This window comes from Brassica napus, chromosome C6 (genome assembly GCF_020379485.1).
Source record: "Brassica napus cultivar Da-Ae chromosome C6, Da-Ae, whole genome shotgun sequence".
NCBI classification, from domain to species: domain Eukaryota; kingdom Viridiplantae; phylum Streptophyta; class Magnoliopsida; order Brassicales; family Brassicaceae; genus Brassica; species Brassica napus.
The window spans coordinates 17,283,397-17,309,574 of NC_063449.1; the positions used below are offsets into that span (position 1 = coordinate 17,283,397).

At 35.9% G+C, this 26,178-nt stretch overlaps 3 protein-coding genes across 5 annotated transcripts; 2 read left to right on the forward strand and 1 right to left on the reverse strand.

Moving 5' to 3' along the window:
* Positions 1-11,947: 11,947 nt before the first annotated feature.
* On the forward strand, positions 11,948-17,531 carry LOC106411166 (germinal center kinase 1). 3 transcript variants are annotated; one of them, XM_048760687.1, is made up of 21 exons: positions 11,948-12,111; positions 12,277-12,376; positions 12,994-13,050; positions 13,289-13,316; positions 13,398-13,520; positions 13,661-13,772; positions 13,877-13,914; positions 14,018-14,071; positions 14,428-14,496; positions 14,621-14,737; positions 14,868-14,936; positions 15,020-15,099; positions 15,285-15,413; positions 15,489-15,744; positions 15,825-15,917; positions 16,034-16,198; positions 16,289-16,401; positions 16,493-16,622; positions 16,745-16,872; positions 16,963-17,118; positions 17,206-17,531. In XM_048760687.1, exons 2-21 carry the CDS (start codon positions 12,282-12,284, stop codon positions 17,243-17,245), a joined length of 2,052 nt encoding a protein of 683 aa, XP_048616644.1. In that variant the 5' UTR covers positions 11,948-12,111; positions 12,277-12,281; the 3' UTR covers positions 17,246-17,531. The 3 variants fall into 3 exon arrangements, with proteins under 3 accessions (XP_048616644.1, XP_048616642.1, XP_048616643.1); XM_048760686.1 differs by having other exon boundaries at positions 11,949-12,111; positions 16,490-16,622; XM_048760685.1 differs by having other exon boundaries at positions 15,285-15,744; positions 16,490-16,622.
* Positions 17,532-18,782: 1,251 nt separating this feature from the next.
* Positions 18,783-19,522, forward strand: LOC106409763 (endonuclease V-like). The gene is made up of 4 exons (XM_048759699.1): positions 18,783-18,848; positions 18,971-19,225; positions 19,300-19,362; positions 19,448-19,522. The coding sequence occupies exons 1-4, from the start codon at positions 18,783-18,785 to the stop codon at positions 19,520-19,522; spliced, it is 459 nt and encodes a 152-aa protein (XP_048615656.1).
* A 4,333-nt stretch (positions 19,523-23,855) lies between these two features.
* LOC106409908 (ethylene-responsive transcription factor 4-like) lies at positions 23,856-24,707 on the reverse strand. The gene has a single exon (XM_013850449.3). It carries the CDS (start codon positions 24,666-24,668, stop codon positions 24,063-24,065), a length of 606 nt encoding a protein of 201 aa, XP_013705903.1. The 5' UTR covers positions 24,669-24,707; the 3' UTR covers positions 23,856-24,062.
* Between the last annotated feature and the right edge of the window lie 1,471 nt (positions 24,708-26,178).

A 26,178-nucleotide genomic window follows, 5' to 3' on the forward strand; every position in this document is an offset into this window, starting at 1 on the left:
ACAATGAAACTATGTCAGCTCAGCTTTATATCATGATTTAGCAATTTAAAAGTTAATTATGGTTATGAGAAGTTTACGCTCACGTGTCAATCCTATCTTCTTCAATATTTCTCTCATTTTTGTATTGTTTTTTTTCATTTTGGTTAGTGCTCGATATAAATATTGATTTTTGAGTTTATTCTCATTTCGTTATTTTGTTTTGGCCTGAGATTTAGAAAATGTTTAAGATTTAAAATTATTAAAGAGATACATACTTAAGTTAAGATATTCGCCCTTGTGCAGAATAAATATTTTATATTGATTACTTATTTATTTTTTTCTGCATATTATGAAATAATATAATAATAATTATATATTAAATAACTAAGAAATAAATTACTATTATGTAATAAATTGGCGTGCGCATATAAATCAAAAGACCGCTCTTGTTGATTCGCAATCATTTTAGGATAATAAATCAAAACAATCAATATTATCTATCGTATATGATATTTAATTAAATTTAAATGATATTAACGTAGATATATAGTATACTTTTAATATGGATATTTATTAAATGAGGTTTCTACTCATATGATTTTATGATTATTTGCATATTTGTGTAACAAAATTTTACACCAAAGATTTTTTTTTTAATGTGGAATGTTTAGTGGTTTCAATAATTTATAATCATTTTAAAAAAAAACAATGAAGATTTCAAAATTAAAATATTAACTTTTCCATATATGTTCAATGCATATATCAAAATATAAGTATGTATTTTCATATGATGTATATTTTAATTTAAACTATATGAAATATATATGTATATATATATATAACACATAAACACCTATTAAAATAAAATTATTTATCCATATGATTTTATAATCATTGTATCTTATTATAGAAAAAAAAATTAAACCTTGATCACAAAAGTTTGTGTGAGACAGTTTTAGTAATTTATACTCATTTTGAAAAATTCAAAATACAACATATACAAAAAAAATCTAAATTTTTATTATATGATTAATATAATTGTGTAATTTATTTTAAAAATAAATAATCAAACAAAAATGATAGAATGTTTTTTCCTAACATTCCCTAACAATTTAATTTTGGACTAACAAAATTCTCAATTGATTCTTAAACCGTCACGTAAGCAAAATTAATATTCTAATTACGTGACAACTCAGCAGAACACTTTTTTAATTAGTACGAACTACATGTTATAATTTTTAAAATGTTTTTCTATTAATATACAGGGGATTATATGGTGATTTTACATCCATAAAAACAAGTAACCATTTTACTATGAACTAAATAAATAAGCTAAAAACAACTATCCAATTTACATAAAATATTTTATTAATGTATATTATAATTTTATTACATGAATATTTTTAAAGCTAATAGAGTAGAAAAGATCAAGTTATTTTCATATTTGATACATTACATAAATGATTCATAGAGATGTAAAACAACAAACACATTGTTGTTGAATAATAAATTCAAAACCAAATGTACTAATGTTGAAATTTCAAATCTTAGTTACAAGTAAAATTCATGTATAAGTAAATGTTAGTCCAATAGGATCACATATGTGTACACTGGCCAAATCTCCTTTTTTATTTAGCAAGGAGTTGTCTTTTTTTTGTCGACTTGATTTTGATCAATGATAGCTACGAGACAAAAAACAAATGAGTTTAAATTGATAAAGAACAAATTCATGATTGTATCGCAACCGTTGATGAAGTACAATTTTTTAAAAATATATATAGAGGATACAAGAACAAATACATGATTCTATCGCAACCGTTGATGAAATATATTATGTAGAAATGGATAATTTAGGTATGCTTTTGTTATCTATTTGATTGATTTTGTTTCTAATAACAACAAAGTCAGAGGGAAATAATAAATATATCAAATATTCATATGAAAATTAAACATTCATGAAATTTAGTATGTCTTTCACTTTATTATTTTTATTTTCTTAAGTGATACAAGAACAAATGCATAAATATATTTCAACCGTTGATGAAATATTTTCTTTGGAAATAGATAATTTGTGTATGTTTTGTTATTTATTTGATTGATTTTGTTATAATATACATAGTAGAGGAAATTCATAAATAGATTAAATATTCATATTAAAATTAAACATTCCTGAAATTTAGTACGCCTTTCACTTTATTGTTTCTTATTTTCTTAAGTAATTCTGGTTCAAATAAAAATTACAGGATACAAGAATAAATGTATGAATTTGTCACAACCGTTGATGAAATATGTTCTTTTGTAGATAATTTATGTATGTTTGTGCTATCTATTTGATTGATTTTGTTTCTAATAACAACAAATTGAGAATTTTACCAAAAAAAAAAAAAAAACAACAAATTGAGAAGAAGATAATAAATATACTAAATATTCATATGAAGATTAGACATTCATGAAATTTAATATGTCTTTTACCTTATTTTATTTGTAAAGTAATACATCTTGGTGAAATATGTCATATTGTTAATGTTTTATTTGCATTAAATTTTTGTTATGCCATAACTTATCCTGCAAATATTAGATTTTATTTTGTGATCAAAAAATATTTACTTAAATTTTTTGATATTATATAATATCCCACAAAGAATAAAAGCAATGAAAAAAAAGAAAATACACAAACTTAAAAGTAGTTTCAACCGATCCAGCTATAGAACAATGAAGAAAGAAATGTTCAAGTGGTGTTGACTATCAAGTCAATAACTTACTTGGATTCGCTGGATTTGGTGTGTGACGAATGTAGGAATGCAAAAGTCAATAACTTACTTGGATTCGCTGGATTTGGTGTGTGACTAATGTAGGAATGCAAGATTTTTTTTGATAATGAATTCTATTACTCAAATTTGAGGTGGTCTGGGTCGGAACGTAACAGCCAATGTAGGTAAAATAAACGGTCCACCGGTTTGCATGAAGAATTTAGATATATTTCTTTGATATAGCGACTAAAAATTTTATGTTCATCCATATAAGTCCACAATAAGTATCTTCTTGTCATTTATTCTTCATGTAAAAAAAATATAAGAGTTCAAATTCATGTTGCTGAGACATGAACTCCTCTAGATGAGACATGGATTCCATAGAGAGCATAGAGAAAGTAAACCATCATATAAATGAAAAAAAATCTTATTAACATAAATGATAAAAGGGAGAATTGCCAAGTGTGACTCAAAACTTGGAGTCAAACCCAAAACAATACCCCAACTTGGGTCAAAGGCAAAAGTAACCTAAAAGGCTATTGAAATTACAACTATCCCCTTGTGACCAAACAAGAAAACGGAATTTTTTTTACGTTTCTACCCCTCGCAAGTCGTCTGTTTAGACGACTTGAAAATAAGTCGTCCAGACGACTTAACTGAAAGTCGTCTGGACAGTTAGTCTTAAACATAATTTAAAAATTTTGTAAAAAATATTTTGATAAGTGAAAAATGGGAATTATGTAATTAACATATGTCTTAGGAGGTATAAATTAAGATATAACAAATTTCAATTGTTTTCAGCATAGATGAGTGAAAGTAGTGAGTCATGATATTCTTAAGTTTATGTTTCATCAACATATGTTGTAGTATTGTATGTGTTCTTAGGGTTAGATTTTGGAAAGCATTAAAACCGTTTTTGAAAATTTTTAAAATTACTTATGCGTGTTCATTTCTGTGTATAGTAAACACTATTTAAGTATAATTTGATTTTATAACGTGGTTAGTTAGTTAATCTAGTCATTTTAGTTTAGGGGTTCATTTTAGGGTCTAGGACGACTTAATATTTTGTCGTCTGAAAACAGACGACTAAATATTAAGTCGTTTGTTGTACATTATCAGCCAGAATAAGTCGTCTAAACCGGACCAAACCTTAAAGTTTACCAATGTACTTTTAAAGCTAACCGGATTATTTACCCGATATATAAGGTGATTTTATTTTTTTTGTTTCATTTTTCGTGAAATTCAGAAACCCTAACAGTTCTCTCTCAAAGGCGATTTTGAATTCCCACGATTTCCGAACAAACCATCGTTCTCAACGTCGGCTATCTATCTCACCGTTGTCGCCGCAGCTTCTTCTAACCCTAGCGCCGCCGATTCCTCTAAACCCTAGCGCCGCCGATTCCTCTAAACCCTAGCGCCGCCGCTTCCACTATTTCCGAACAAACCGTCGCCCTCGCCACCGTGGTCACCAACGTTCTCACCGCCGCTTCCTCTAAACACTAGCGCCGCCGCTTCTTCTAAACCCTAGCGCCGCCGCTTCTTCTCTGTAAACCTTAGCGCCGTTTCTCTGTAAACCCTAACGCCGCTAAGTCATCAATCTCGAGGAAAAGATGAACATAACACGTTGTCTCTATCAATTTACTCATTCTCACCATTTCACGTTTATTTTTTCAGATCTATAACCGCAATGACGAGTACTCCAACTCCTTCTGCGACTGGAAGACTTGTAAGTAATTTAAGTCGTCTGGAAAGTCTTCCAACTGGACGACTTAGTAGATGACTTAAATATAAGTCGTCCATTTGGAAGACTTTCCAGACGACTTAATTATAAGTCGTCTACTAAGTCGTCTGGACTTATATTGTTGTCTTTGATTATTTTGCAGACAAAAAGGATGGATATTCCAGAACTCCCCCGTAGGTTATACACATCACGGGAAGAGCCAGAAGCCCACAATAGCATTTCGTATCATACGGATAACAGCAAGTTGCATACTGCTCTTAGGAAAGCTCTTACTGATGACGAATTTGAAGAGCTCAAGGAGTCGAGTTTGGGAGTTTTCATCAAGTTCAAGGAGCAGGGATTTGGTTGGGCTTCAAGGCTGGTTCACTACATGCTCAGTTTCAAGCTGGACATTAAGAAGAAGTATGAGATGTGGTCTCTCGTTGGTCCAGAACCTTTGAGGTTTTCACTGTTAGAGTTTGAAAACCTCATTGGTCTAAACTGCGAGTACATCGAGGACCTTGAGACACCAAAATGTGACGTTACCCCAGAGATGGTTTCTTTCTGGGGGATGCTGGGAGTTCATCTGGAAGCTGGGCCAACTACTGATCAGATAATAGCAGCACTGAAGAGATGCGGGGATTGGTCCGGGGAAGATCGCAAGCGGCTCGCGTACCTCTCCATCTTCACTGGATTCATTGAAGGGAGAAAGTTTTCAACCGCTACACGATCTACTCTGGCAAGGCTAGTGATGGATTTAGAACGGTTTGAGAATTATCCATGGGGGAGAGTCGCGTTTAAGGTGCTGATGGACTCTTTGTGGAACAAAGAAATTGCTGGCTGTTACACCGTGGATGGGTTTATACAAGTTCTTCAGGTCTGGACGTACACAGCTATGCCGGAATTGGGTGCTAGTATTGGTGGTCCCAGAGCAGACAGTCCGTCTCCACCGATACTGGCTTACAAGGGCAGCAGAGGCCGCAAATCAATGAAAGCTGCTATCTTGAGTCAGGTATTTACTTCAATCCAAAAGACTGCGCAGACGACTTATCGGACGACTTATAATAAGTCGTCTGGAAAGTCTTCCCAGCTGGACGACTTATCGGACGACTTAATTAAGTCGTCTGGAAAGTCTTCCATCTGGACGACTTATTAGACGACTTATTATAAGTCGTCTGGAAGGTCTTCCAGCTGGACGACTTAGTAGACGACTTATAATTAAGTCGTCTATTTAGTATTTTTTTTCAAATATCTAACTCGATTCTTCTATTTACTGCAGACCCGCGTGATCAACTTTGTTGAGAAGGACATTAGTGAAATGTGGCCAAAATGGGACTCTGAGGTTGAGGACCTGCCCGCGGAGAACATCATTAAAGTCATGTATGAGCGGAGACCGTGGAAGTGGACCATGGATTGCTGGAAAGTCACTGGTACTAAGGTCAATACAAAACCTAAGGTTGTGACTCCATCGAAGAAGGCCAAAGAGATGGTTGTGTTGGAGGAGGAGGAGGAGGAGGAGGAAGACAATCCAAGACCTCGGAAGAAAGCTAGAGAAGAGGCTAGAGAAGAGGCTAGAGGGGTGACCAGAGAGGAGTTGGAAATTATGTTCAAAGGCGTAGCTGACTGCATGAAAAAAGGGTTTAATAAGTGCATGAGGGAGTTTAGGAAGTTGTCCGATAGATTGGAAGCTGTGGAGAACAAGGTTGGTGTCACCAATCAGGCTACTCCTCCACCTCTAACCAATCAGGCTACCCCTCAAGATAAACAGCCTACCCCTCTTGCCAAAGAAACCGGGGGTAGAAACAAACAGGCTACCCCTCATGCCAATGAAACCGTGGTTAGTAACCAGCCTCCTCCTCATCAAACCAAACAGCAGCCTCCTCCTCCTTAAAAGAAACAGCAGCAGCCTCCTCCTCCTCAAAAGAAACAGCCTCCTCCTCAAAAGAAACAGCCTCCTCAAATCAAAGAGGTTAGTATCAAATCCAGGGTTAACTAGTTGTCCAGATGACTGTAAAAGTTGTCTGGACGACTAGTTGACCCTGGACGACTTAAACGTAAGTTGTCTGGACGACTAGTTGACCACGGAAGACTTAATTTTAAGTCGTCCAGGGTCAACTAGTCGTCCAGACAACTTTTATTTAAGTCGTCCAGAGTTAACTTGTGTGCAACTTTTATTGCAGAGATGGTTGCCGGAGGATACAGCAACCGAGGCGAACTCGGTAAATAAGATCTTGCCGGAGGATAAAGCTTCCACCGAGCCAAGCGATCCAGTTTCAGAACCGAGCCTGGTTGTATTGGACAAGCGTGCAAAGAGTAAACGAGCGAAGAAACCTGCTCTCACTGTGAGATCTCCTTATACGGCAGAGAAAAAAAAAGATAAAGTGGCAGCCTATAATCCATTTCCGCCAGTAAACAAAGATAAGTTGAAGGAACTCGCTGATTGGTTGAAAACTGATCCGTAAGTGATTGCTTTACCCATAATAGCTTGATTTAGTCGTCCAAAACTGATTGCTTTTTTGTTTGCAGTCATTATTTAACTAAGACCGAGGACAAACCACGTACATCACCAACAAGGTGGTACCACTTCCTCCGGACAGCCAGAGGATGGCTGGAAGACTGCGTAAGTCTTCTGCACACGATTTAAGTCGTCTACAAAGTCGTCCAAGTAGACTACTTTCCAGACGACTTAAAGATAAATCGTCTGGAAAGTCGTCTACTTGGACGACCACGTAGACGACTTATATTTAAGTCGTCTAGTAACTTCTAACTTGTTATATTTAATATGCAGCATATAGATGCTTGGATTAATGTGCTAAGGCAGAGGTATCAGGAGAACCCACAAGCTTTCAGGAGCGAGCGAATGTGCTTCCTGGATCACAACTTTTCCCAGTCTTGGAGAGAGCAGTATCAGCTCTTCAAAACATCGGAACCTGATCACAAAGGTTTAGGAAGAGTTCTACCTGGTGGGGCGTCGAATTCGGATCAATACCTTCATTTTGCCAATCAAACAAGAAGTGGGGGGAGGACATTGATGATATCTATGCGCCAGTGAACTTGGACGACAAGCATTGGGTTGCTATTTGGATATCGATCCCTAAGAGGCACATAGTCGTCTGGGACAGCATACCTTCATCTAGTGTACTAGACGCATGGGATGCGATAATGGAGCCTTTTCTCCAGATGGTCCCTTATCTGCTTGTTGAGTGCGCAGCCACCGACGAAATACGGGTCAAATACGGGTTGGAGCCATACACATATGAGAGACCGCTGAAAGGTGTACCCACGGCCAACAATGGTGATTGTGGCGTGTACGCTGTAAAGTACATTGAATGTCATGCTCTTGGCGTCTCCTTTGACCCTAAAGACTTTGCTAGGTGCAACGCGAAGAAAATGAGGGATAATATGGCGGTGGATATATGGAAGGAGCTTGTTGATCAGCATCTGAAAGAAAATGTGGATGGTGATAAGTTCGTGGGCATGTATGATTAGCATTTGAACATGATTTTTTAACAAGCGAAGTATTTGTATTTCAGCTTGTCTTTGTATAGATTTGTAAATATATAAGTTGTCTGGAAGAAATAAGTCGTCTGGAAGGTTTTCCAACTGGACGACTTACAAATAAGTCGTCTAGAAGGTTTGGACGACTTATTATAAGTCGTCTGGAAGGTTTTCCAACTGGACGACTTACAAATAAGTCGTCTAGAAGGTTTGGACGACTTATTATAAGTCGTCTGGAAGGTTTTCCAACTGGACGACTTACAAATAAGTCGTCTAGAAGGTTTGGACGACTTATTATAAGTCGTCTGGAAGGTTTTCCAACTGGACGACTTACAAATAAGTCGTCTAGAAGGTTTGGACGACTTGAAGGGATAGTAGAAGGTAGTCTAAAAATAAAATACACTTGAAGGGATAGTAGAAGGTCGTCTAAAAATAAAATACACTGGACGACTTAGTAGAAGGTCGTCTAAAAATAAAATACACTGGACGACTTAGTAGAAGGTCGTCTAAAAATAAAATACACTGGACGACTAAAAATTTAGTCGTCTGGACGGGTAATCAAGACTGGACGACTTAAATTTAGGTCGTCTGGACAACTAGTCAACTGGTTGTGTACATTGTGGTTTCGTATGGCCAGTTTCCTTGCAGTTTGAGCATCTCCGTGCCCTGTGTTTCTTCCTGGGTTTGTGTCCTCTCATCCTAGATAGCTCCAACCAAGATTGTCATCTTGATTTCTTCGGTCTCCCCCGACCACGCTTTAGTTCTGGAGGAAAGCATTCTCGTTCCTCAATATGTTGTGACACGATAGGATATATATTCTCTGAGTATCCTGCATACAGATAATTCTTTGAGTACAGTGGACATACAAGTGTGGAGATATGCAAACCAGCATGTATTCCAGCAGCTACAGCATGAGATCAAGGTATTTTCTCCACTCCATATACACCACAATCACACTTTGCATGTTCCAAATCAACCACACAGTCCATTTTGCCACCTTTGACAAAGAAATGCCATCCATCAATTGGTTCGACCGTCATCGTACCCGCTATCTCTTCTCGAACAGCAAGCAAGTATTCAACACCCCCGCTATGTTCAGTTGTGAGACTCAAAGCATCTTGTCTCCTTTTCCAATACCATTTTCCTAACTTCTGCCTTATGAACTCCAGCAGGAACGTAATCGGAAATCCTCTTGCTCGCTTCAGTGCGGAATTAATAGATTCAGCAATGTTGCTTGTTTTTATGTTGAACCTGTTCCCCTTACAATAAACCCTTGACCATAGCCTGACGTCGGCTTTCTCCAAATACGTTGCAAGTTCCGGGTTTGCACTCCGTATCTCAGCCATGTACCGGTCAAAATCGTAAACCGTGTGAGCATAAGCAGCCCCTTTCACCAAGTACATGAGATGTTTCCCTTTAAACTTTTTGACAATGTTAACTTGAAGGTGATAATAACATATTCCTCGGGTTGCCCAAGGAAACACCTTATCACACGCACCCTTGCTAACAAAACTCTGGTTGACATAGATACTGGTACCATTCGATTTTCCTCCTTCAATAGCATTTGTCTTAGCATATGTCTTTTGGATTTCTTCAAAACAAATATTATCATCATCTTCCTCGTCCTCATCTAGAACCTTTCCATAAAGACTGTAATCCCCACCATTCTGATCCGTTTCACCAACAATAGAATTATCAGCATCCTCCTCCCCATTTTCCTCCTCCCCATCTTGATTTTCATCTTCAACAAACTCATTATCACCAACATCTTCAAAACATTCATCAGCTTCATCATCATCACCAACATCTTCTTCCCATTCACCAGCTTCATCATTATCACCAACATCTTTTTCCCATTCACCAGCTTCATCAATATCCCTTTTCTCTGAAACCGTTTCGACCTTGCTGCGGCTTGATACACAAAGACATACTCTATGGGTTTTGAGTATCTCCAGCAAGTTTCGAACTTGTCTATCACTTGTAACATTAATGGGAAGACTGCCTGGAGCCATCATCATTTCTGCTGGTAATGAGTAGCTAATCTCCACACTCACTGTTCTCATATCTAGGTTATAATCTTCTTGAGCCATTGCAACAAGTTCATCATGTGTTGAATCTTCATTCAATAAAAACAATCTTGCTCCTTTGAGATCATCAACCACAAAATCCCAACGGAAATCTCTCAACAACCATTCTCCATACACTGCATGTAACTGAAAAATCATCTGCAAATATTCAAAATAAAACACATTAGTAAACATAGAGAAAATGAAGAAGTTCAATAAACATTGCCGCAGACGACTTAGCATTAAGTCGTCCAGAAGACTTAAAGGTAAGTCGTCTAAAGAGGTCACTTTTGCAATTGAAAATTAAAAGGGACGACTTAATTCTAAGTCGTCCGGCTTTGTTTGTTAAAAAAAAAACTTCAGACGACTTATATATAAGTCGTCTACGAGAAACGGGCTAGTTTTGCATTTGACCGAATCGTGTCAGATCTTTGACTATTTCTGGACGACTTATAATTCAGTCGTCTATGGGAAAGTTAAAATTTCAATATTTTATGAAAACTTGACGACTTACGTGTAAGTCGTCCTAGGTTAGTTTTGTAATTGAAAAATAAAACTTGAAATTTAACTTTCTCCAGACGACTTAGATGAAAGTCGTCCAGCTAAACGACTTAATTTAAGGTCGTCTGGGATAAGCAAGGTTTGACCAGAAAATTGGGAAAATTCTGGACGACTTTGCTTTCCCCGGACGACTTTAAATTAAGTCTTCTGGAGGGACGACTTTATATTAAGTCGTCTGGTTAAAGTTAAATTATGAAGTTTTATTTTTCAATTACAAAACTAACCTAGGACGACTTACACGTAAGTCGTCAAGTTTTCATAAAATATTGAAATTTTAACTTTCCCAGAGACGACTGAATTATAAGTCGTCCAGAAATAGTCAAAGATCTGACACGATTCGGTCAAATGCAAAACTAGCCCGTTTCTCGTAGACGACGTATATATAAGTCGTCTGGAGTGTTTTTTTTTAACAAACAAAGCTGGACGACTTAATTTAAGTCGTCCGTTTAACCAGAAGACTCATCAGTAAGTCTTCTACATACAGATGACTTACTAGTAAGTCTTCTACGCGAACAGATCTTGAAAAAAAAATCAAATTCGTACCTTAAACTAGGTGAGATGACTTCGTTTGCACACAGGGTTTTCTCCAACCACCCAGAACCTCAAACGAAAGCAACCGTAAGTCAAAACGAAAGAAATATGGCTCTGTCAACCATAGCCCATATTTTGAATCAAAAGCTTGAGTTTTTTGGATGAATATAGAGAGAAAATGAAAGAAATGTTGTTTTTAGTTCATAACAATTGAAACAGAGAGAGTGTAAAGAGATTTACGTGCATTAAAGGGCATTAAAAGCTCCAAACAGTTCGTACAAGGTTGTTGCCACTATTCATTGCAGTGGCAATATTGTAAATACTTGAAGAAGATGAGGTTGAGACAGTAAAGAAGCCATTTTCGAAAAAAAAAAAAAAATGTTAATGGCATTTTCGTAGATAAACTGCAGGTGTGGGGTTAAAATCTCAAAAAAAAAAGGAGTCAAAAGAAAAGGTTAGTTTTCTGTTTGACTCCAAGTTTTGAGTCACTTTTGCAAAAGCCCGATGATAAAAAGAAAGAACAAGTCATAATGTAATCTACGACATTTGTATAGTATAAGGCTAACAAAAAAATGACACAAAAGATTTTAACGAAGGAAAATCTCTGTTGCTGTGTTTTTTGTGTGTGGAAGAATAGCAATGATTGTATGTGTGGAAGCATAATATCTCTCCACTTCACAATCGATTTAATTTCATGAGTAAAATTGTATAATCTTTTGTTTTCCTGCTGCTTCCTGGAGACCCAATCTTAACGAGCGGTCCTAAACAAAAATATTGATTTCTCTGGATTGGATTAAGGCTACCTTATGGCCCGGCCCACTAAGAGTAGGTCTGGCCTGCGATAACTCAAGTCGACTTAGTCGGGTCGGGTCATTGAAGTTGTTATTCAAAGAAATCAAATCGAGGAGGAGTAGTTCTTCTTCTCGATCTCTCCTTGGTGCTCGGGAGAGAGAAAAAGGAAGAAGATCTGTATAATTATATTCGAGCGACATCGTCTAACCATCAGGTAATCTGGAATGCGATCCTCGATTTTGACTAACGTAATCGAAGGAAATTTTCAATTGAATAGATCATCAAACTTTAGTAATGATGATAGATCTCAAGTCTAGTTAGGGATTTCGCTGTATAATATAGTTTACGCAGTCTGAGGAATCTAATCGTAAATCTGCAGTGGAAATGGATGGTGTTGCGGGTTTGCAAGAGGCAGCTGGGGCCAGATTTAGCCAGGTTGAGTTAATCGGGAGAGGATCCTTTGGTGATGTCTACAAAGCGTAAGTTTCTGACTTCTTAAGATGATGATGATCTTCTTATACCTACAAAGGAGGCTCTTTTTTTTGGTGAGGGGAAGGGGGTACTTCTGCTCTCATTGCCTCCTCTTTCCCTGGAAAGAATAGAGTGTTACTGATACCTGCGTTTTCATCTGAATATGCTTTTTTTTTTTGTGCCATGTACCCGTACCACACAGTAACCCCTTGGTGAACATAGATATAAATGCTGACAGGGGTACTTATCTAACTATATTGAAATGTAATTACGCTCATTATGTAATTCTCTATGTCCTGCTGCCATTGCTTCTTTCCCTGGCAAGACTAGAATGGTACTGATAGATGTGCTTTCACCTGACATATGCTGCTTTTCTGGTATTCTTTTATCTGTTCCTCTATGTTTTCAGTTTTCTTGCTAGAAAGACACTGAGGGTTGGGTGATTTGATGATATCATCTGAAAGAGCTGAATCTTTGTGGAATATATATATATATATATTATTCATTCCAACCTTGTTTCTAGGAGAATCTGAGTGGCATTAATTTTCTCCCTTTCATATCAGTACTGACTAGAAACAGTGTATCTGCCTTATTCTTATGTTGAGCTTTTGCATCTGCTTCTCAGGTTTGATTCGGAACTTAACAAAGAAGTTGCCATTAAAGTTATTGATCTCGAAGAATCGTAAGTATCTGCGTTCTCAATACGATTTTTCTCGCTATCATCTATGTAGTCTTCACTTATGCTTTTGGATATTACTCTTTTCGCTCTCTAGTAAAATTGAACGTTGGTATCCGCAATCTTGTATATGCTAGTGTTTTGCGGTTCTCAAAGGCATTAATTGATACTTGATTTCTTCTGTGAGAGATAGCTATACTTTTGAGCCCTTTCCTAACTAGACCTTTTACTTCATATCTGGCAGAGAAGACGAGATTGAAGATATACAGAAGGTATTTCTTGGATTAACTTAAATTTTTGGTAATTATTAGCAATGCAAGCTCGTCATGTTCACGTTCTGTTATTAACCGCAGGAAATTTCAGTATTGTCACAATGCCGTTGCCCATACATTACCGAATACTATGGTTCTTACCTCCACCAGACCAAGTTATGGATCATCATGGAATATATGGCTGGTGGCTCAGTTGCTGACCTGGTACGTTATTTCACTTCCTCGCAGAGTTGAGAAATATAATTGTTTGTATGGTGATGCACACATCTCTGTGGAGTTCTTACTCTATACTTGTTGGTGCAAATTATAATCCTCTTTAACAATATTGCGATTTACGAGTGTAGCTACAACCAGGGCATCCATTGGATGAAATTTCAATTGCTTGTATTACGCGGGATCTACTTCATGCTGTTGAATATCTCCACACTGAAGGAAAGATCCACAGAGATATCAAAGGTTTTGCTCTGCTAATATATTTAAAATTCTTCTGACTTTTCTTGATCCAACTGTGTTCTTATCGCTTATTGCATAAAAATTGTTTTCTTTTTCCTATTTTGCAGCCGCTAATATTTTGTTGTCCGAGAATGGAGATGTTAAGGTATGCTCTCTTCTGAAACTTAATTCATTAAATTCGTAAGTTTCTTATATGTCCGAGTGGTTTAGTTGCACTGCTGATCGCCAACTTCTTTCACACAACTCAGGTTGCGGATTTTGGTGTATCTGCACAATTAACCCGGACAATTTCAAGGAGAAAGGTGCTTATCTTATTATGCTAATGAAACTCCTGGTTCAGTATCGTGTTTCTTTCTTCATCATCTATAGTGCTTATTGTTCGAGGAATTAGAATTCTCTTTAAATAGGCTTTCCATTCACTTTTCTACCCGTATCGCTGTGGCTTTGTGCACTTTTAGTTGGACTACGTCACATAATTTTGTGCACGTTTTCCAAGTCTTGTGATTCCAATGTTCGAACATGTTAATAATTTTATCTCATACGTGATCCCATGAAAGCTGAAGGATCTAACTTTATTATGTGTAGCTCTCCCCTGTGATAGTTAAGTGTTATTATACAACTATTTGTGCTGCATTTACTAATAATATAAAATTGACAGACATTTGTAGGAACACCGTTTTGGATGGCACCAGAAGTGATTCAGAATTCAGAAGGGTATAATGAGAAGGTATCTTGCATCTTCTTTACTTCTTATAGCTAACCCAATTTTGTGTATATGTCCTGACTTTACATGTTTGTATCCTTTCTGATCTTTTCTCTGTTCTGTTGTCGGATTGGTAAATCGTTTCCAGGCAGATATATGGTCTCTCGGAATAACAATGATTGAGATGGCAAAAGGAGAACCTCCCCTTGCTGACCTTCATCCTATGAGAGTGCTTTTTATCATTCCCCGGGAAAGCCCTCCTCAGGTTTCATAATTCTTATTTTGGCACGACAGTAGCCTGTTAGATGGTTGGAATGCATCATTTTCTAGAGGAAACTTGATAATTCCATGTCTTGATTGCGATATTTAACGTTTTTTTTTTATTTCCTCCACAGTTAGATGAGCATTTTTCTCGTCCTTTGAAGGAATTTGTTTCATTTTGCTTGAAAAAGGCTCCTGCTGAGGTATTTGTAGTGCATTCTCTGCTCTTTATTGCCAGAAACGGCGTACCAAGATCTCTCATGCAACTCTTCCTTTGTACTTTCAGAGACCAAGTGCCAAAGAACTTCTCAAACATAGATTTATAAAGAGTGCTAGGAAAAGCCCGAAACTTCTGGAGAGAATAAGGTGTGATGCTTGTTCTCGTCATCCGTGTTGATTTATTTCTCCGCTTATTTGGTTGTGTGACAATTCATATGCGGTTTTGATATGTAGATGGTTTTCCACTTTGTTCCTTTTTACCTGTCTGCTTTATGCCAAAAGAAATAACAGAACAGAAGAATTCTTATGCGGTCTTTTTATTTTGTTTGAAGGGAGCGGCCAAAGTACCAAGTAAAAGAGGACGAAGATAGTCCAACACGTGATCCGAAATCTCCGGCTGAATCATCTGGGACTGTTAGAGTGGCTAGAGATGACAGAGGCCATGGAACTTCTGGAACTAGGTTGGATCAATGGTCTTCTCTTGGGATTTCTTCTCTATTTCTTGTTATCACCATGTTGAGAACTTGTAGTTACAGTTTTCAGGGAAGAACAATCAAAAATGCCGGGTGGGATTTTAGCATTGGGGGTTCTCAGAGTGCTGGAACTGTTCGAGCTTTGAAACCTCCTCAATCTAGGGAAAGGCGCCAAGAAGTTACTTCTGATCAGAGTTTTCAAAAATCATCACGAGCCAGTGCTAGTCAATTGTCTTCCACTTCTGGTGCTGTAGTCCCCGAAATCTCTGAAGGAGGTTTTCTTAAAAGAGATTCCTATCAGAATGACGGTCAAGAAGAGGTAAGATCCTTTGCCTCTTGTGGTTCACGTTACTCGGTATATATCATACACTGTCTCATCCTGGTCATTCTGAATTTTAGGATGATTCATCACTCAGTGGTTCTGGAACTGTTGTCATAAGATCTCCCAGAAGCTCTCAATCATCTTCAGTATTTCGTGATCTAAGCTCTGGGGTATTGGAAATTCTTTCTCCTTTTTTCTTAAGATCAAGTCTGTATGCTCTACCTTGGTCCCTGTCTTGCTGTTCCAACAACTATTATGTCTAATGTCTAATTACAGCTTTGTGTAGTCTACCAGCAGGTATACATCTTTTGATGATGCTTCTACAAGTGGAACGGTTGTTGTCCGTGGGCAGAATGATGATTCTGGATCACCTCGAACACCAAAATCAAGATTAGGGCTTCAAGAAAGAAGTTCAAGTGCCTCTGAAGATAGCATAGCAAATCTTGCAGAGGTTGCTTAACCTTGATTAATACTTTTCTCTTTTGAGTTGTCTCCAGTGTTCTTGCTCATTCATTCAATTCGTTGTACCTTCTTCTTACAGGCAAAGGTAGCACTTGAAGCAGGTTTCAGAAGGGGCAATGCTAGGGAAAGACTTGGTAATGGGAAGGTTAACAAAAGAAGGGAACAAGAAAAAGATAGTTCGGATCATTTGAGGTTAGTTTTTGTGTAAAGTATACAGTAAGCTTTCAGCTGGTCACAGGTTTTTTCATTTTATTTCTGACCTGAAATAATTACGTTGCAGAAGTTCCCGCGATGATTCTGAGAAACAAAAACCACTCATAAGATCGCAACAAGTGAGTGATGATGAAGATGAGTCTGAATTGGCATCATTATCTGCATCATTGTCACTATTGCTCTTACCATCCCTGAAGGAGGTGAGTTCCTTATCTCTAATCGACGAACATTGGGCAATCTTCCTTCTCTGAATAAGTTAAGAGTTTGCTTCGATTTGGAGAAATTTTTTTTCGTATTTTGAGAAAAGCTGCCAATGATGTAGGCTGTTGGGGGTGACACTTCAAAAGGATCAGTTGGACATAGAGTTTCGAGAGCCTTAGTGAAGATGGAACGAGAAAAGCCTGGTTCTTCTGAAGCATTTATCGCCAAACTGATTGAACAGTTGGGAAGGTGAGGGAAGCTGTAAAAAGAAGAAACACACAGTTGCATAGATTTATCAGTCATCTTATTTGTCAATATACCTTGAAAATTGTCATGCAGTTCAAAGGAAGTGTCAGTGAAAGAAGTGCAAGACATGGCGATCCGTGTGTTCGGTAAGACAGTGAACAATGATGCAGAAAACAAAAGAAAGCAAGCTAGCAAAGAGTTTGCTTCCAATACCAACGTTAGCCCACTTGGAAGATTCTTATTCTCAAGGTTTGGCTGAGGATAAGAGCATTACATTCTTCCTCAAAAATCGAAATCAGATTGATAACTTTACTTTTTTGTTCTTCGTATTTGCAGATGGCTAGGCCAAACATCACGTGATCTTAACCCAAGTTGAGACATGGAGAGAGAACATAAGACTGGTGTTTGTGTTTGTGTGTCTTGACATTGGTTGATGCATTGAATTTTGGTACTTATGTGTATAATTGATTTGTTCAGCAGAAGATGGGTGGTATTTATGAATTTTAAGTAAAATTTCCCCTTTCTTTTTTTCTTTTTATTGGGATCTTTTTAATCTTTATTTTTATTATTCCTTCCTGTTTTTTCGAGAGGAAGCATATTATTAGTTGTATAATTAAGGGCTTGCCTTTATCTGTGCAATGCAATCACTCTTTTACCATTCATTCATCTATCTCTCATTATTCGTCAACTCATTCATGATATCACTCTTTTTTTTTTTTTTTTTTTTTTTTTTTTTTTGATAATCCAGTATCCGACCACTTTGCGTGATCGACTAGCCCACCGGGCCGAAGCCCAAGCCATTACAGGATTTTTAAGCGTCCACTTAAGGGCCCCTGGTTACGCGAAGTGGTCTGGAGAGCGAGAGGCAGCCCATGTAAATACCCCTCGTGGCCGGGGCTCGAACTCGGGTGACGGGCACCTCAGCCGAGGTTCCTTTACCACCAGACTACGAGGCCCGGTTGTGTGTTTCTCTTACTGTGTAAATTCAACTCATTCGTCAACTCATTCATGATATCACTCTTCTTCCTCATATCCTTATATTGTGTGTTTCTCTTACTGCAAAACAAGAGATAATTGTTGGTGGTTTGGTTACCTTGAGAGGTGTGAGCGAAGGTATCATGTCCATGTCTCACTTACGTTATGCCCCCAAATCACATAACGTTTCTTGTATTGAACTCCCACCGAGAATGATGTATATATTCTGGCAACAATAGTTTTGTGATGTTGGCCGGCACTATTCCTACCATTTTGGGATCCTTAGGCTCATGAAATCCCATCGCATACCTTGGTTTACAATTTAACATGATACGTTTTTTTTTTCTTTTTGGTATCAATTCGGGAACAACTGTGTAAATAATTTTGATAAGGAATAATTGATCATATTGTAAAATGTTCGGAGCTAACACCAGAAGTGTTATCTTTTGTTACCAAAAAAAGAAATACGTAGATAAGTAAGTCAGTTCCTTTCGACCAGAGAAATGGTCAAAGTCTCAAAAACGAAATGACCTTCTTAAACATCTCATGATAATATTTATTACTAGTGGTTTTCCCGGGCTACGCCCGGGTTTTCTTATATAAATTTAATATATTTAATCTATTATATTACTATTTGAATATATAAAATTCATCTTATTTATTTTTACAAAAAATGTAAATTATAATTTGAATTTTAAATTATTAGAGTGCAAATACTAATAATATTGAAATATATATATAATATATGACTTCAAAACTATATGTTGTTTGATTTATATCTTTAAAATAATTAAACACTGAATTATGGTTTTTACTTACCATCACTATTTTGTTGTGAAGAGAAAAAGAGAAACCTGAACATCGGGCAAAATGTAGGTTCGGTTTCGATTTAGAAATTAGACGGTTAAGTCGATTCGATTTTTCAAATTTCGGGTAAAATGGAGTTAGCTGAGTTGTCTCCTGCGACTGAACATCGCCGGAAATGGACGGGGAAGGAGCTTCAGGCGAGTCTTCGTCTTCAAATCAGCTAGAGAATTGGACAGAGTAGGTGTCGCATTAGACTTTACTTCGATTCAGATCAATCAAAACAGTTCAGAGATTCGTTTGACTTCTTTACAGAGAACAGGATTGGGTGAAAAAGAAACTGATCACGCACGATGACTTCCCATGGAAGTTACCTTCATCAACGGAACATTCTCAAGGATCAGAGACGCTTAAGTACGTTGGAGGTGTGGACATAAGCTTCTCCAAGGACGATTCCTCAGTGGCGTGCGCTTGTCTCGTCGTCCTCGAGCTCCCTTCTCTGCGTGTAGTTCACAATGAGCTCTCTCTAATCCGACTCCAAGTTCCTTATGTTCCTGGGTTTCTCGCCTTTCGTGAGGTTCGTGTTTCGTTTTCATTTGCTTCACTAAGTGTCTCAGATTGAAAGATTGGATTTTTTTTATCGTGTTACAGGCTCCGGTTCTGTTGCAGATTCTTGAGAAGATGAGGGATGATCATCATCCTTTCTATCCTCAGGTTTTGTGCTGTGTGGTGTTGCGTTGTTCTTTAGTCTTTGCTGTTTGCTTTGTTTGTGAAAGTCTCTCTCTTTGTTCTTTGTAAGGTAGTGATGGTTGATGGGAATGGGATTCTTCATCCACGAGGTGAACCTAAACACAAACGTTCTTGCAAAATGTAGGTTCGGTTTCGATTTAGAAATTAGACAGTTAAGTCGGTTCGATTTTTCGCTAGTAATTTTTCTGGGGTTAGATTATTTGAAAGGCCTAACATTAGATTTTTAGTTAGATACTTGATAGTTATTAAAGAGAACATGACAGGTGTCAACAAATGCCCTATGCAAAGAGATGAGGTGGCTTCATGAGGAGAGACTAAACCCAACTTTATTATATAAGATTTATTTAAATTTTTAAATGACAAAACAAGAATGAAATAATGGTAAAATGACATCATTCAAATGAATCTCTCGAACTTTGGCACGAGTTTCAGTAAAAGTCATCTCTCTCTCTCTCTCTATTTTAGAACCATCTGTTGCGGGTGTTCATAGTGAGAGTTTTCTTAATGTTACTTTATTAAAACCATATAGTCACAGAGTTCAAAAACGCCGTTTTGTATCCGCCGTTATCGTCCACGTGACTGGAGGCTGCACCAAAACAAACACACAGAGTTTGGCTTCGAATGGTAACCAACCACTCCGCACCGTACCGCCGTCAACAATAACAAAAACTTCTATATATACCTATATATTTATACATTTTTGTTACTATTTAAACCGCATCGCATTTATCCCGCACGTTACCACTCTGAACCTTTGTATGTGTGACCCAATTAAACTGAAGTTAATTCTCAACTAACGTGTCTGGAGTGATTGTCTATCACCTTCACATATATGATATCACCACGTGTTTTTACACGTGACATTTGTACAATTGCAAATATTTTACACTTCCTTCACGCAAACCTATTTATTTTTGGATTGTAGCCTAAATCTGTAACGTAAACGGCTTTGAATGCACATTTGAAATAAACAAAATATATATTTCTGTTAAGTGTAAAATTTGTTTTACTAAAAAAAAATATATCATTTCAAGAAATGAATAAAAAGTTTTACAAAGATGTTTGTGACAGTTTGTAAAACCTTTTTTTTTTTGAACACCCAGCTTGTAAAACCTAAGTAATTGGTTCCACGACAAAGAAGATTAAAAAAAAAATGAAACAAACGATAACCAGTAACTAATTTAAACTTCTTTTTTAACTACTTTAAACTTCAGCTTGTAAGTATCCATTTATAGAATTAGCGATAAGAAATGAAACTGACACACAATTTCAATAAACAACAATCGACAACAACCAGGGGCGTCCTTGGGCAGAGCGGAGTAAAACCTAGGCTTAGGGCCCCATTTTTTTCAATTATATTTGACGCATTATTGTACATAAGATATACTCCCTCCGTTTTTATTTACAAGACGTTTTAGAACTTTTTTTTTGTTTTGAAATAGTTGGCGTTTTTTAGAAATCAATGCAAAATCTAATGGTAAATGATTTTACTTACCCTTGCATTGTTATTATACATTTCGGTCAACAATCTCAAGTTTCAAGTAGAATAACACGTACTCTATGTGTTTTATGAAAGATGGAAATTTCAAGCTAATTAACAGTTTAATAATTGAAGAAACAAATTAATAGTATTAGCACAGTTTTTATTTTTATTCATTCGAACCACGAAATGATTAAGAAATAGAAATTGGACTCAGTTACATTTGACTAAATAGTGATGATAATAATGATTTACAATAAATTGTCAGCATTGAAAATATAACGAGAATGATAGAAAATGTATTGTATCAACTGCCTTAATCCACGTGAAAGGTTCTAAAACGTCATATATAATCGAACGGAGGGAGAAGTATTTCATAACTGAAAATCCAAAAAGATAATAATAAAAACTAATAACTATTATGGGACTCGCATTTGAATTAATAATTAGTCTTTTTGTCTGCTCCTACCTCATCTACAACTTAAATTTTTTATTTCAACAAACTAATCCTTCATTATGTGGGCCCCCATATTCTTTTTTTTTTGCTTAAAACATGATTATCGGTGGTGGGAAGAAGGTTCTTACGCATGGACCCCACAACTTTTTTGCAAAAACCGTGCTTCAATAACTTTTCACGTGGATTAAGGCAATTGATTCAATACATTTTCTATCCTTTTCGTTATATTTTCAATGCTAATAATTTATTGTAAATCATTATTATCATCACTATTTAGTCAAATGTAACTGATTCCAATTTCTATTTCTTAATCATTTCGTTGTTCGAAGGAATAAAAATAACAACTGTGCTAATACTATTAATTTGTTTCTTCAATTATTAAACTGTTAATTGGCTTGAAATTTCCATCTTTCATAAAACACATAGAGTACGTGTTGTTCTACTTGAAACTTGAGATTGTTGACCGAAATATATAATAACAATGCAAGGGTAAGTAAAGTTATTTACCATTAGATTTTGCATTGATTTCTGAAAAACGTCAACTATTTCAAAACAAAAAAAAAGTTCTAAAACGTCATGTAAATAAAAAACGGAGGGAGTATGAATCGCATTTTGTTTTTTTTCTCATATTTGTGCTAGCAAACATGATTTATGCTTTGTAATTGTGTAACTGCTAAAAGTAAAACAATACTCCCTCCGTTTTTTTATATAAGTCGTTTTAGAGAATTTTTTATGTTCTAAATTATATGACGTTTTCGGTTTTTTATGTAAAATTTATTAACACTTAATGTTATATGACCAATGAAAATATACCTTCTATTTTATTATTGGTTGATTTGTGGTTATGTAAATAATTAATGATGTTTTTGTTTAGAAAATATAAAAAATTAATGATTTCTTAATCTATGTGCACAATTCTAAAACGACTTATATTAAAAAACGGAGGGAGTAGTTGATTTCAATTTAAAAGTGCATATATTAAACGTCTTAATTTTTCCGCCTCTCTGAGTCAGTGACAACAATAATGATCAAAGGTGGTATATAAATGGCATTAGTGGAGCATTAACACTCCATAACAGAAAATGGGTTGAAAACCTCTTGTGATCTTCTACTATTTTTGGTTTGCTGATGATGTGAGCTACTCGTTTATCACTATCACGGGCTCTCCTTAGTCGTTTTAAGTATCTGGTTCATGTAACTTAATTCTTGTTCTAAGGCTATTATCCTCTTTTTTTTTGTTATTATTCTATTGATACATCCGTCTTTTGGTTATTGAAAATGTTTTAATAAAATTTTATATCAACGATTTTGAAAATGAAAAAAATGTAAATATTTATTAACAACAATTAAACAGATTTTTGAGAAATTACAAATTTACTTTACTAGTAAAAGTTACAAATTGTTTTATCACCTTGATTGATACCAGCTGATAAGGAAAAAAAAACAAAAAGAAAACTAAACTTACACATTTGAAACTAAAACGAATACAACTGAACACCCTAAATAGTAAAAAGAAAACGTGACTGGTTGTGTGTTTACACAACGTCACTCTCATACCATTAATAGTAAAATATTAGTAATATTTCAAAGAGAAAAATGAACTGATAGTGATAAGAATGCAAATGTTTCTCTACTGGTTTTTGTAGCTTCATCCTTTTTTAATTCCAAAAAGCCAAAAATAAAATACTATGTTCATCCACGTGGAGATGATGATGATGATGATGATGATGAAGACGCTGGCCGTTGGATCTAAGCGATAGTGCTTAACTGCTTATACGTTTTTGATACCAAATTTGGGGACAAGAATCCAATCAGATCTCAACTTCCTTGTCTCTCATTTTGAAACCGCCTCATCATCTTAACCTCCTTAAACGTGATCGTTTCAATCATTCCAAACTTCTTAATTAGTAGGATTAGTCTTTTAAGTTAATTTAATTTCTTTAAACTCAGAAAGTCAAAAGGTAAACCAAACTGTGAACAGTAGGGCCCTTGAAAATGACATAGGCGTAAAGAAGTGTTCCTCACCGCAGCCAAAGAGTGGGGTCCTCCCACGACCGGCGTGTGTGCAGTGCAGAACACTTAATTGGTCCATTGTTTTCAAGGCCGACGATACTAACAACTACTTAATAGTGATAGAATAATACAACTGTAATTATCACTATTAAGAAGTATTTGTAACACGACCGCACGACCAAAAGTAACTATAATAATTATATTATTTTTTCTTTTTCTTATCCTTGCAAAAAAAAAAAAAAAAAAATTATAACAAAAGCTTAGAGCATCAACGTCCCTAGATACTTAGGGAGTTTTTTAACAAAATGTGAAAACCACTAACGCGTGGGTCGCACAAAAATTTTAAAAACCACTTCCAACAAATACCAAATAAGAATCGGTAATTGGGGGGTTTGGCACTGTTTGCAGGCCCCACCGACACGTAGCGATCCGCAATTGGCTCATTTTTAATTCTTTTTTTTTTTTAAAGAAAAAAAAAAAAAAAAAACTAAGGATCGCTTATGCGATAACCATGGTCTTATATACCTTCTGTTACACGTTCATATTATATACATTACGATCTTCCCATGTCAACTTATTAAACCATCACGATATTCTTATAAAACGGGTAATATATAATTTTTAGACAGAAATAAAAATAAAGATACTATCATAGGAGAACGCACTTTCTCTTGATTTAGAAGACCCGACGCATGCACTGTCTGGAGAAGCGACCTATTCCGCGGGAGGAGGGAAGTTAAGGTCCAGGTTGAGCAGCTGAGGTTTCTCGTCAGTTTCATCCTCGAACTCAAGGACAGACGACGAGTCAGACTCGCTCTCGGCCCCACACGTAGCACAAGCCGTCATGTTACAGCAGTAAACAGGACGTGCAACAGGAGGACGTGCAGCAAGAGGACGTGCAACAAGAGGACGTGCAACAGGAACCTGAGGATAACATGCGCCGCCGCCGCTACTGCCGCCTAAGCTGAGCCTGAGCTGCGGAGGTGCTGCAAGTCTCGCCGCCAGGGGAGAGACCGAGTGGACGGTTCTGCTTTTTCTAGGAGCACGAGTGTAACCGCTGCCTTTCAATTGAAGCTCAAGAAGTGTCGGGAAATTCGTCTTAGCGTTCGCTCCGCGAAGCTCACGTGCTGCAGCGTCGTAGGCACGCGCCGCCTGCTGAGCAGTGTCAAAGGTACCGAGCCAGACCCGGATTCTCTTAAACGGGTCTCGGATCTCAGCTGCATATCTTCCCCATGGACGCTTCCTCACACCTCTGTAATGAATCTCTTCCGCATTGTTCTCGACAGGGTTTGGGTTTGGTTTCGAACCACTCTTCGTCATGGTAATCAAGAACAACGGTGAAAGACTCTTGTGGTGATGAGTAGAGAAGCTGTCTTTTTATAGTGTGAGGAGAGTAATGCCTACACTCCATTTAGGGACCTTTCAAAACCATTTAGATGGGTTATACAATGAACCGGTTTTTTTGGGTTTGTCGTTTGTATTATCCACTTACATATATCAACGTGTTTACGCCTTTTTCTTGCAAAGATTCTTATTTTATTTTTTTTAACTAAAGATTCTTATTTTCTACCTCGTGGTTTTCTAAAAAAAAATTAAACATGGACTACACAAATCACAGTACGTTCGACGAGATATGATATGAGTACAGTTGATATTTTACTCATTTCAACTGAAGTTACTTGTTTTGGAATGCAAATTGGTATGATTTGGGGTGTCCACATTCCAACCTATTGTGTAAAATGTGAATATTAAAGCTACAATGTCACATTACCACATGAAGGTTATTATCTCAAATAAAATTGGTAAACACAATGACCAAATATATCTTTCAAAAAAAAAAAAAAATATATATATATATATATATATATATCTTTCAAAAAAAAATACAATGACCAAAATATATTTATATCATGATGAAAAATATTTTTAGCTAGGGCATGATGAAAAATATTCATTTATCGAACAAAATTGTCGGATATAACTAAAAAGGAAAACATCATTAAGCCGGATAATTTATCGATAAACGACAAACTCGGTTATATTTGAAAATTATAGACTATAGCGACAAAAACTTTCTATTTCGAAGAAAGTTGTCGGATACGACTATATAAAAATAATTTTATCACACCGGATAAATTAGCGGCTATAACGGCAAAAGTTATTATAAAAAACAAATTATTAGATACGATAAAAAAAAATTATACCAATAAAATTAATGGTTAGAACAGTAACAAAAATATTTATCAAATAATTTGGTCGGATACATCGACAAAATATCATACCAAATACATTTGTAGGATTTGAGGACAGTAAAAACTATAGTATTGAATAAAATTATCGGATTTGATAGTTAGATGAACCGATATATATCCATATATGTTATTCTTATGCAACTATTTATATTAAATCTTAGTCGCAATGAAATCATAGCTGAATAAGTATCCAATAAATATATCAGTAAAATACATTTTATAAAAAATGATTTTTGATTTGTTTTATTTAATTAGTTTTCATGTGTATTTTGTAGTTGAAGAAATCATTTATCATCACTAAAATGGCTTTGTTATATAGTTTTCCTTGTTGCATGTAAAGTTTTTAATGGTAAAATATTATATATATATATATATATTAAGAAATAATTTATTTATAAGTAACAAAAAATATACTAAGATATCATAAAAGTAAATGTTAGATGTGTTTCATTACTAGTTGTTTTTGTTATAATTAAGTGTCGATTTATGATTTTTCACATAAATAAAGAGAACATGTAAACATTTCTTATATTTTTACTAATTATTGCATAATAATTTTTTATATTTTTACTAATTAA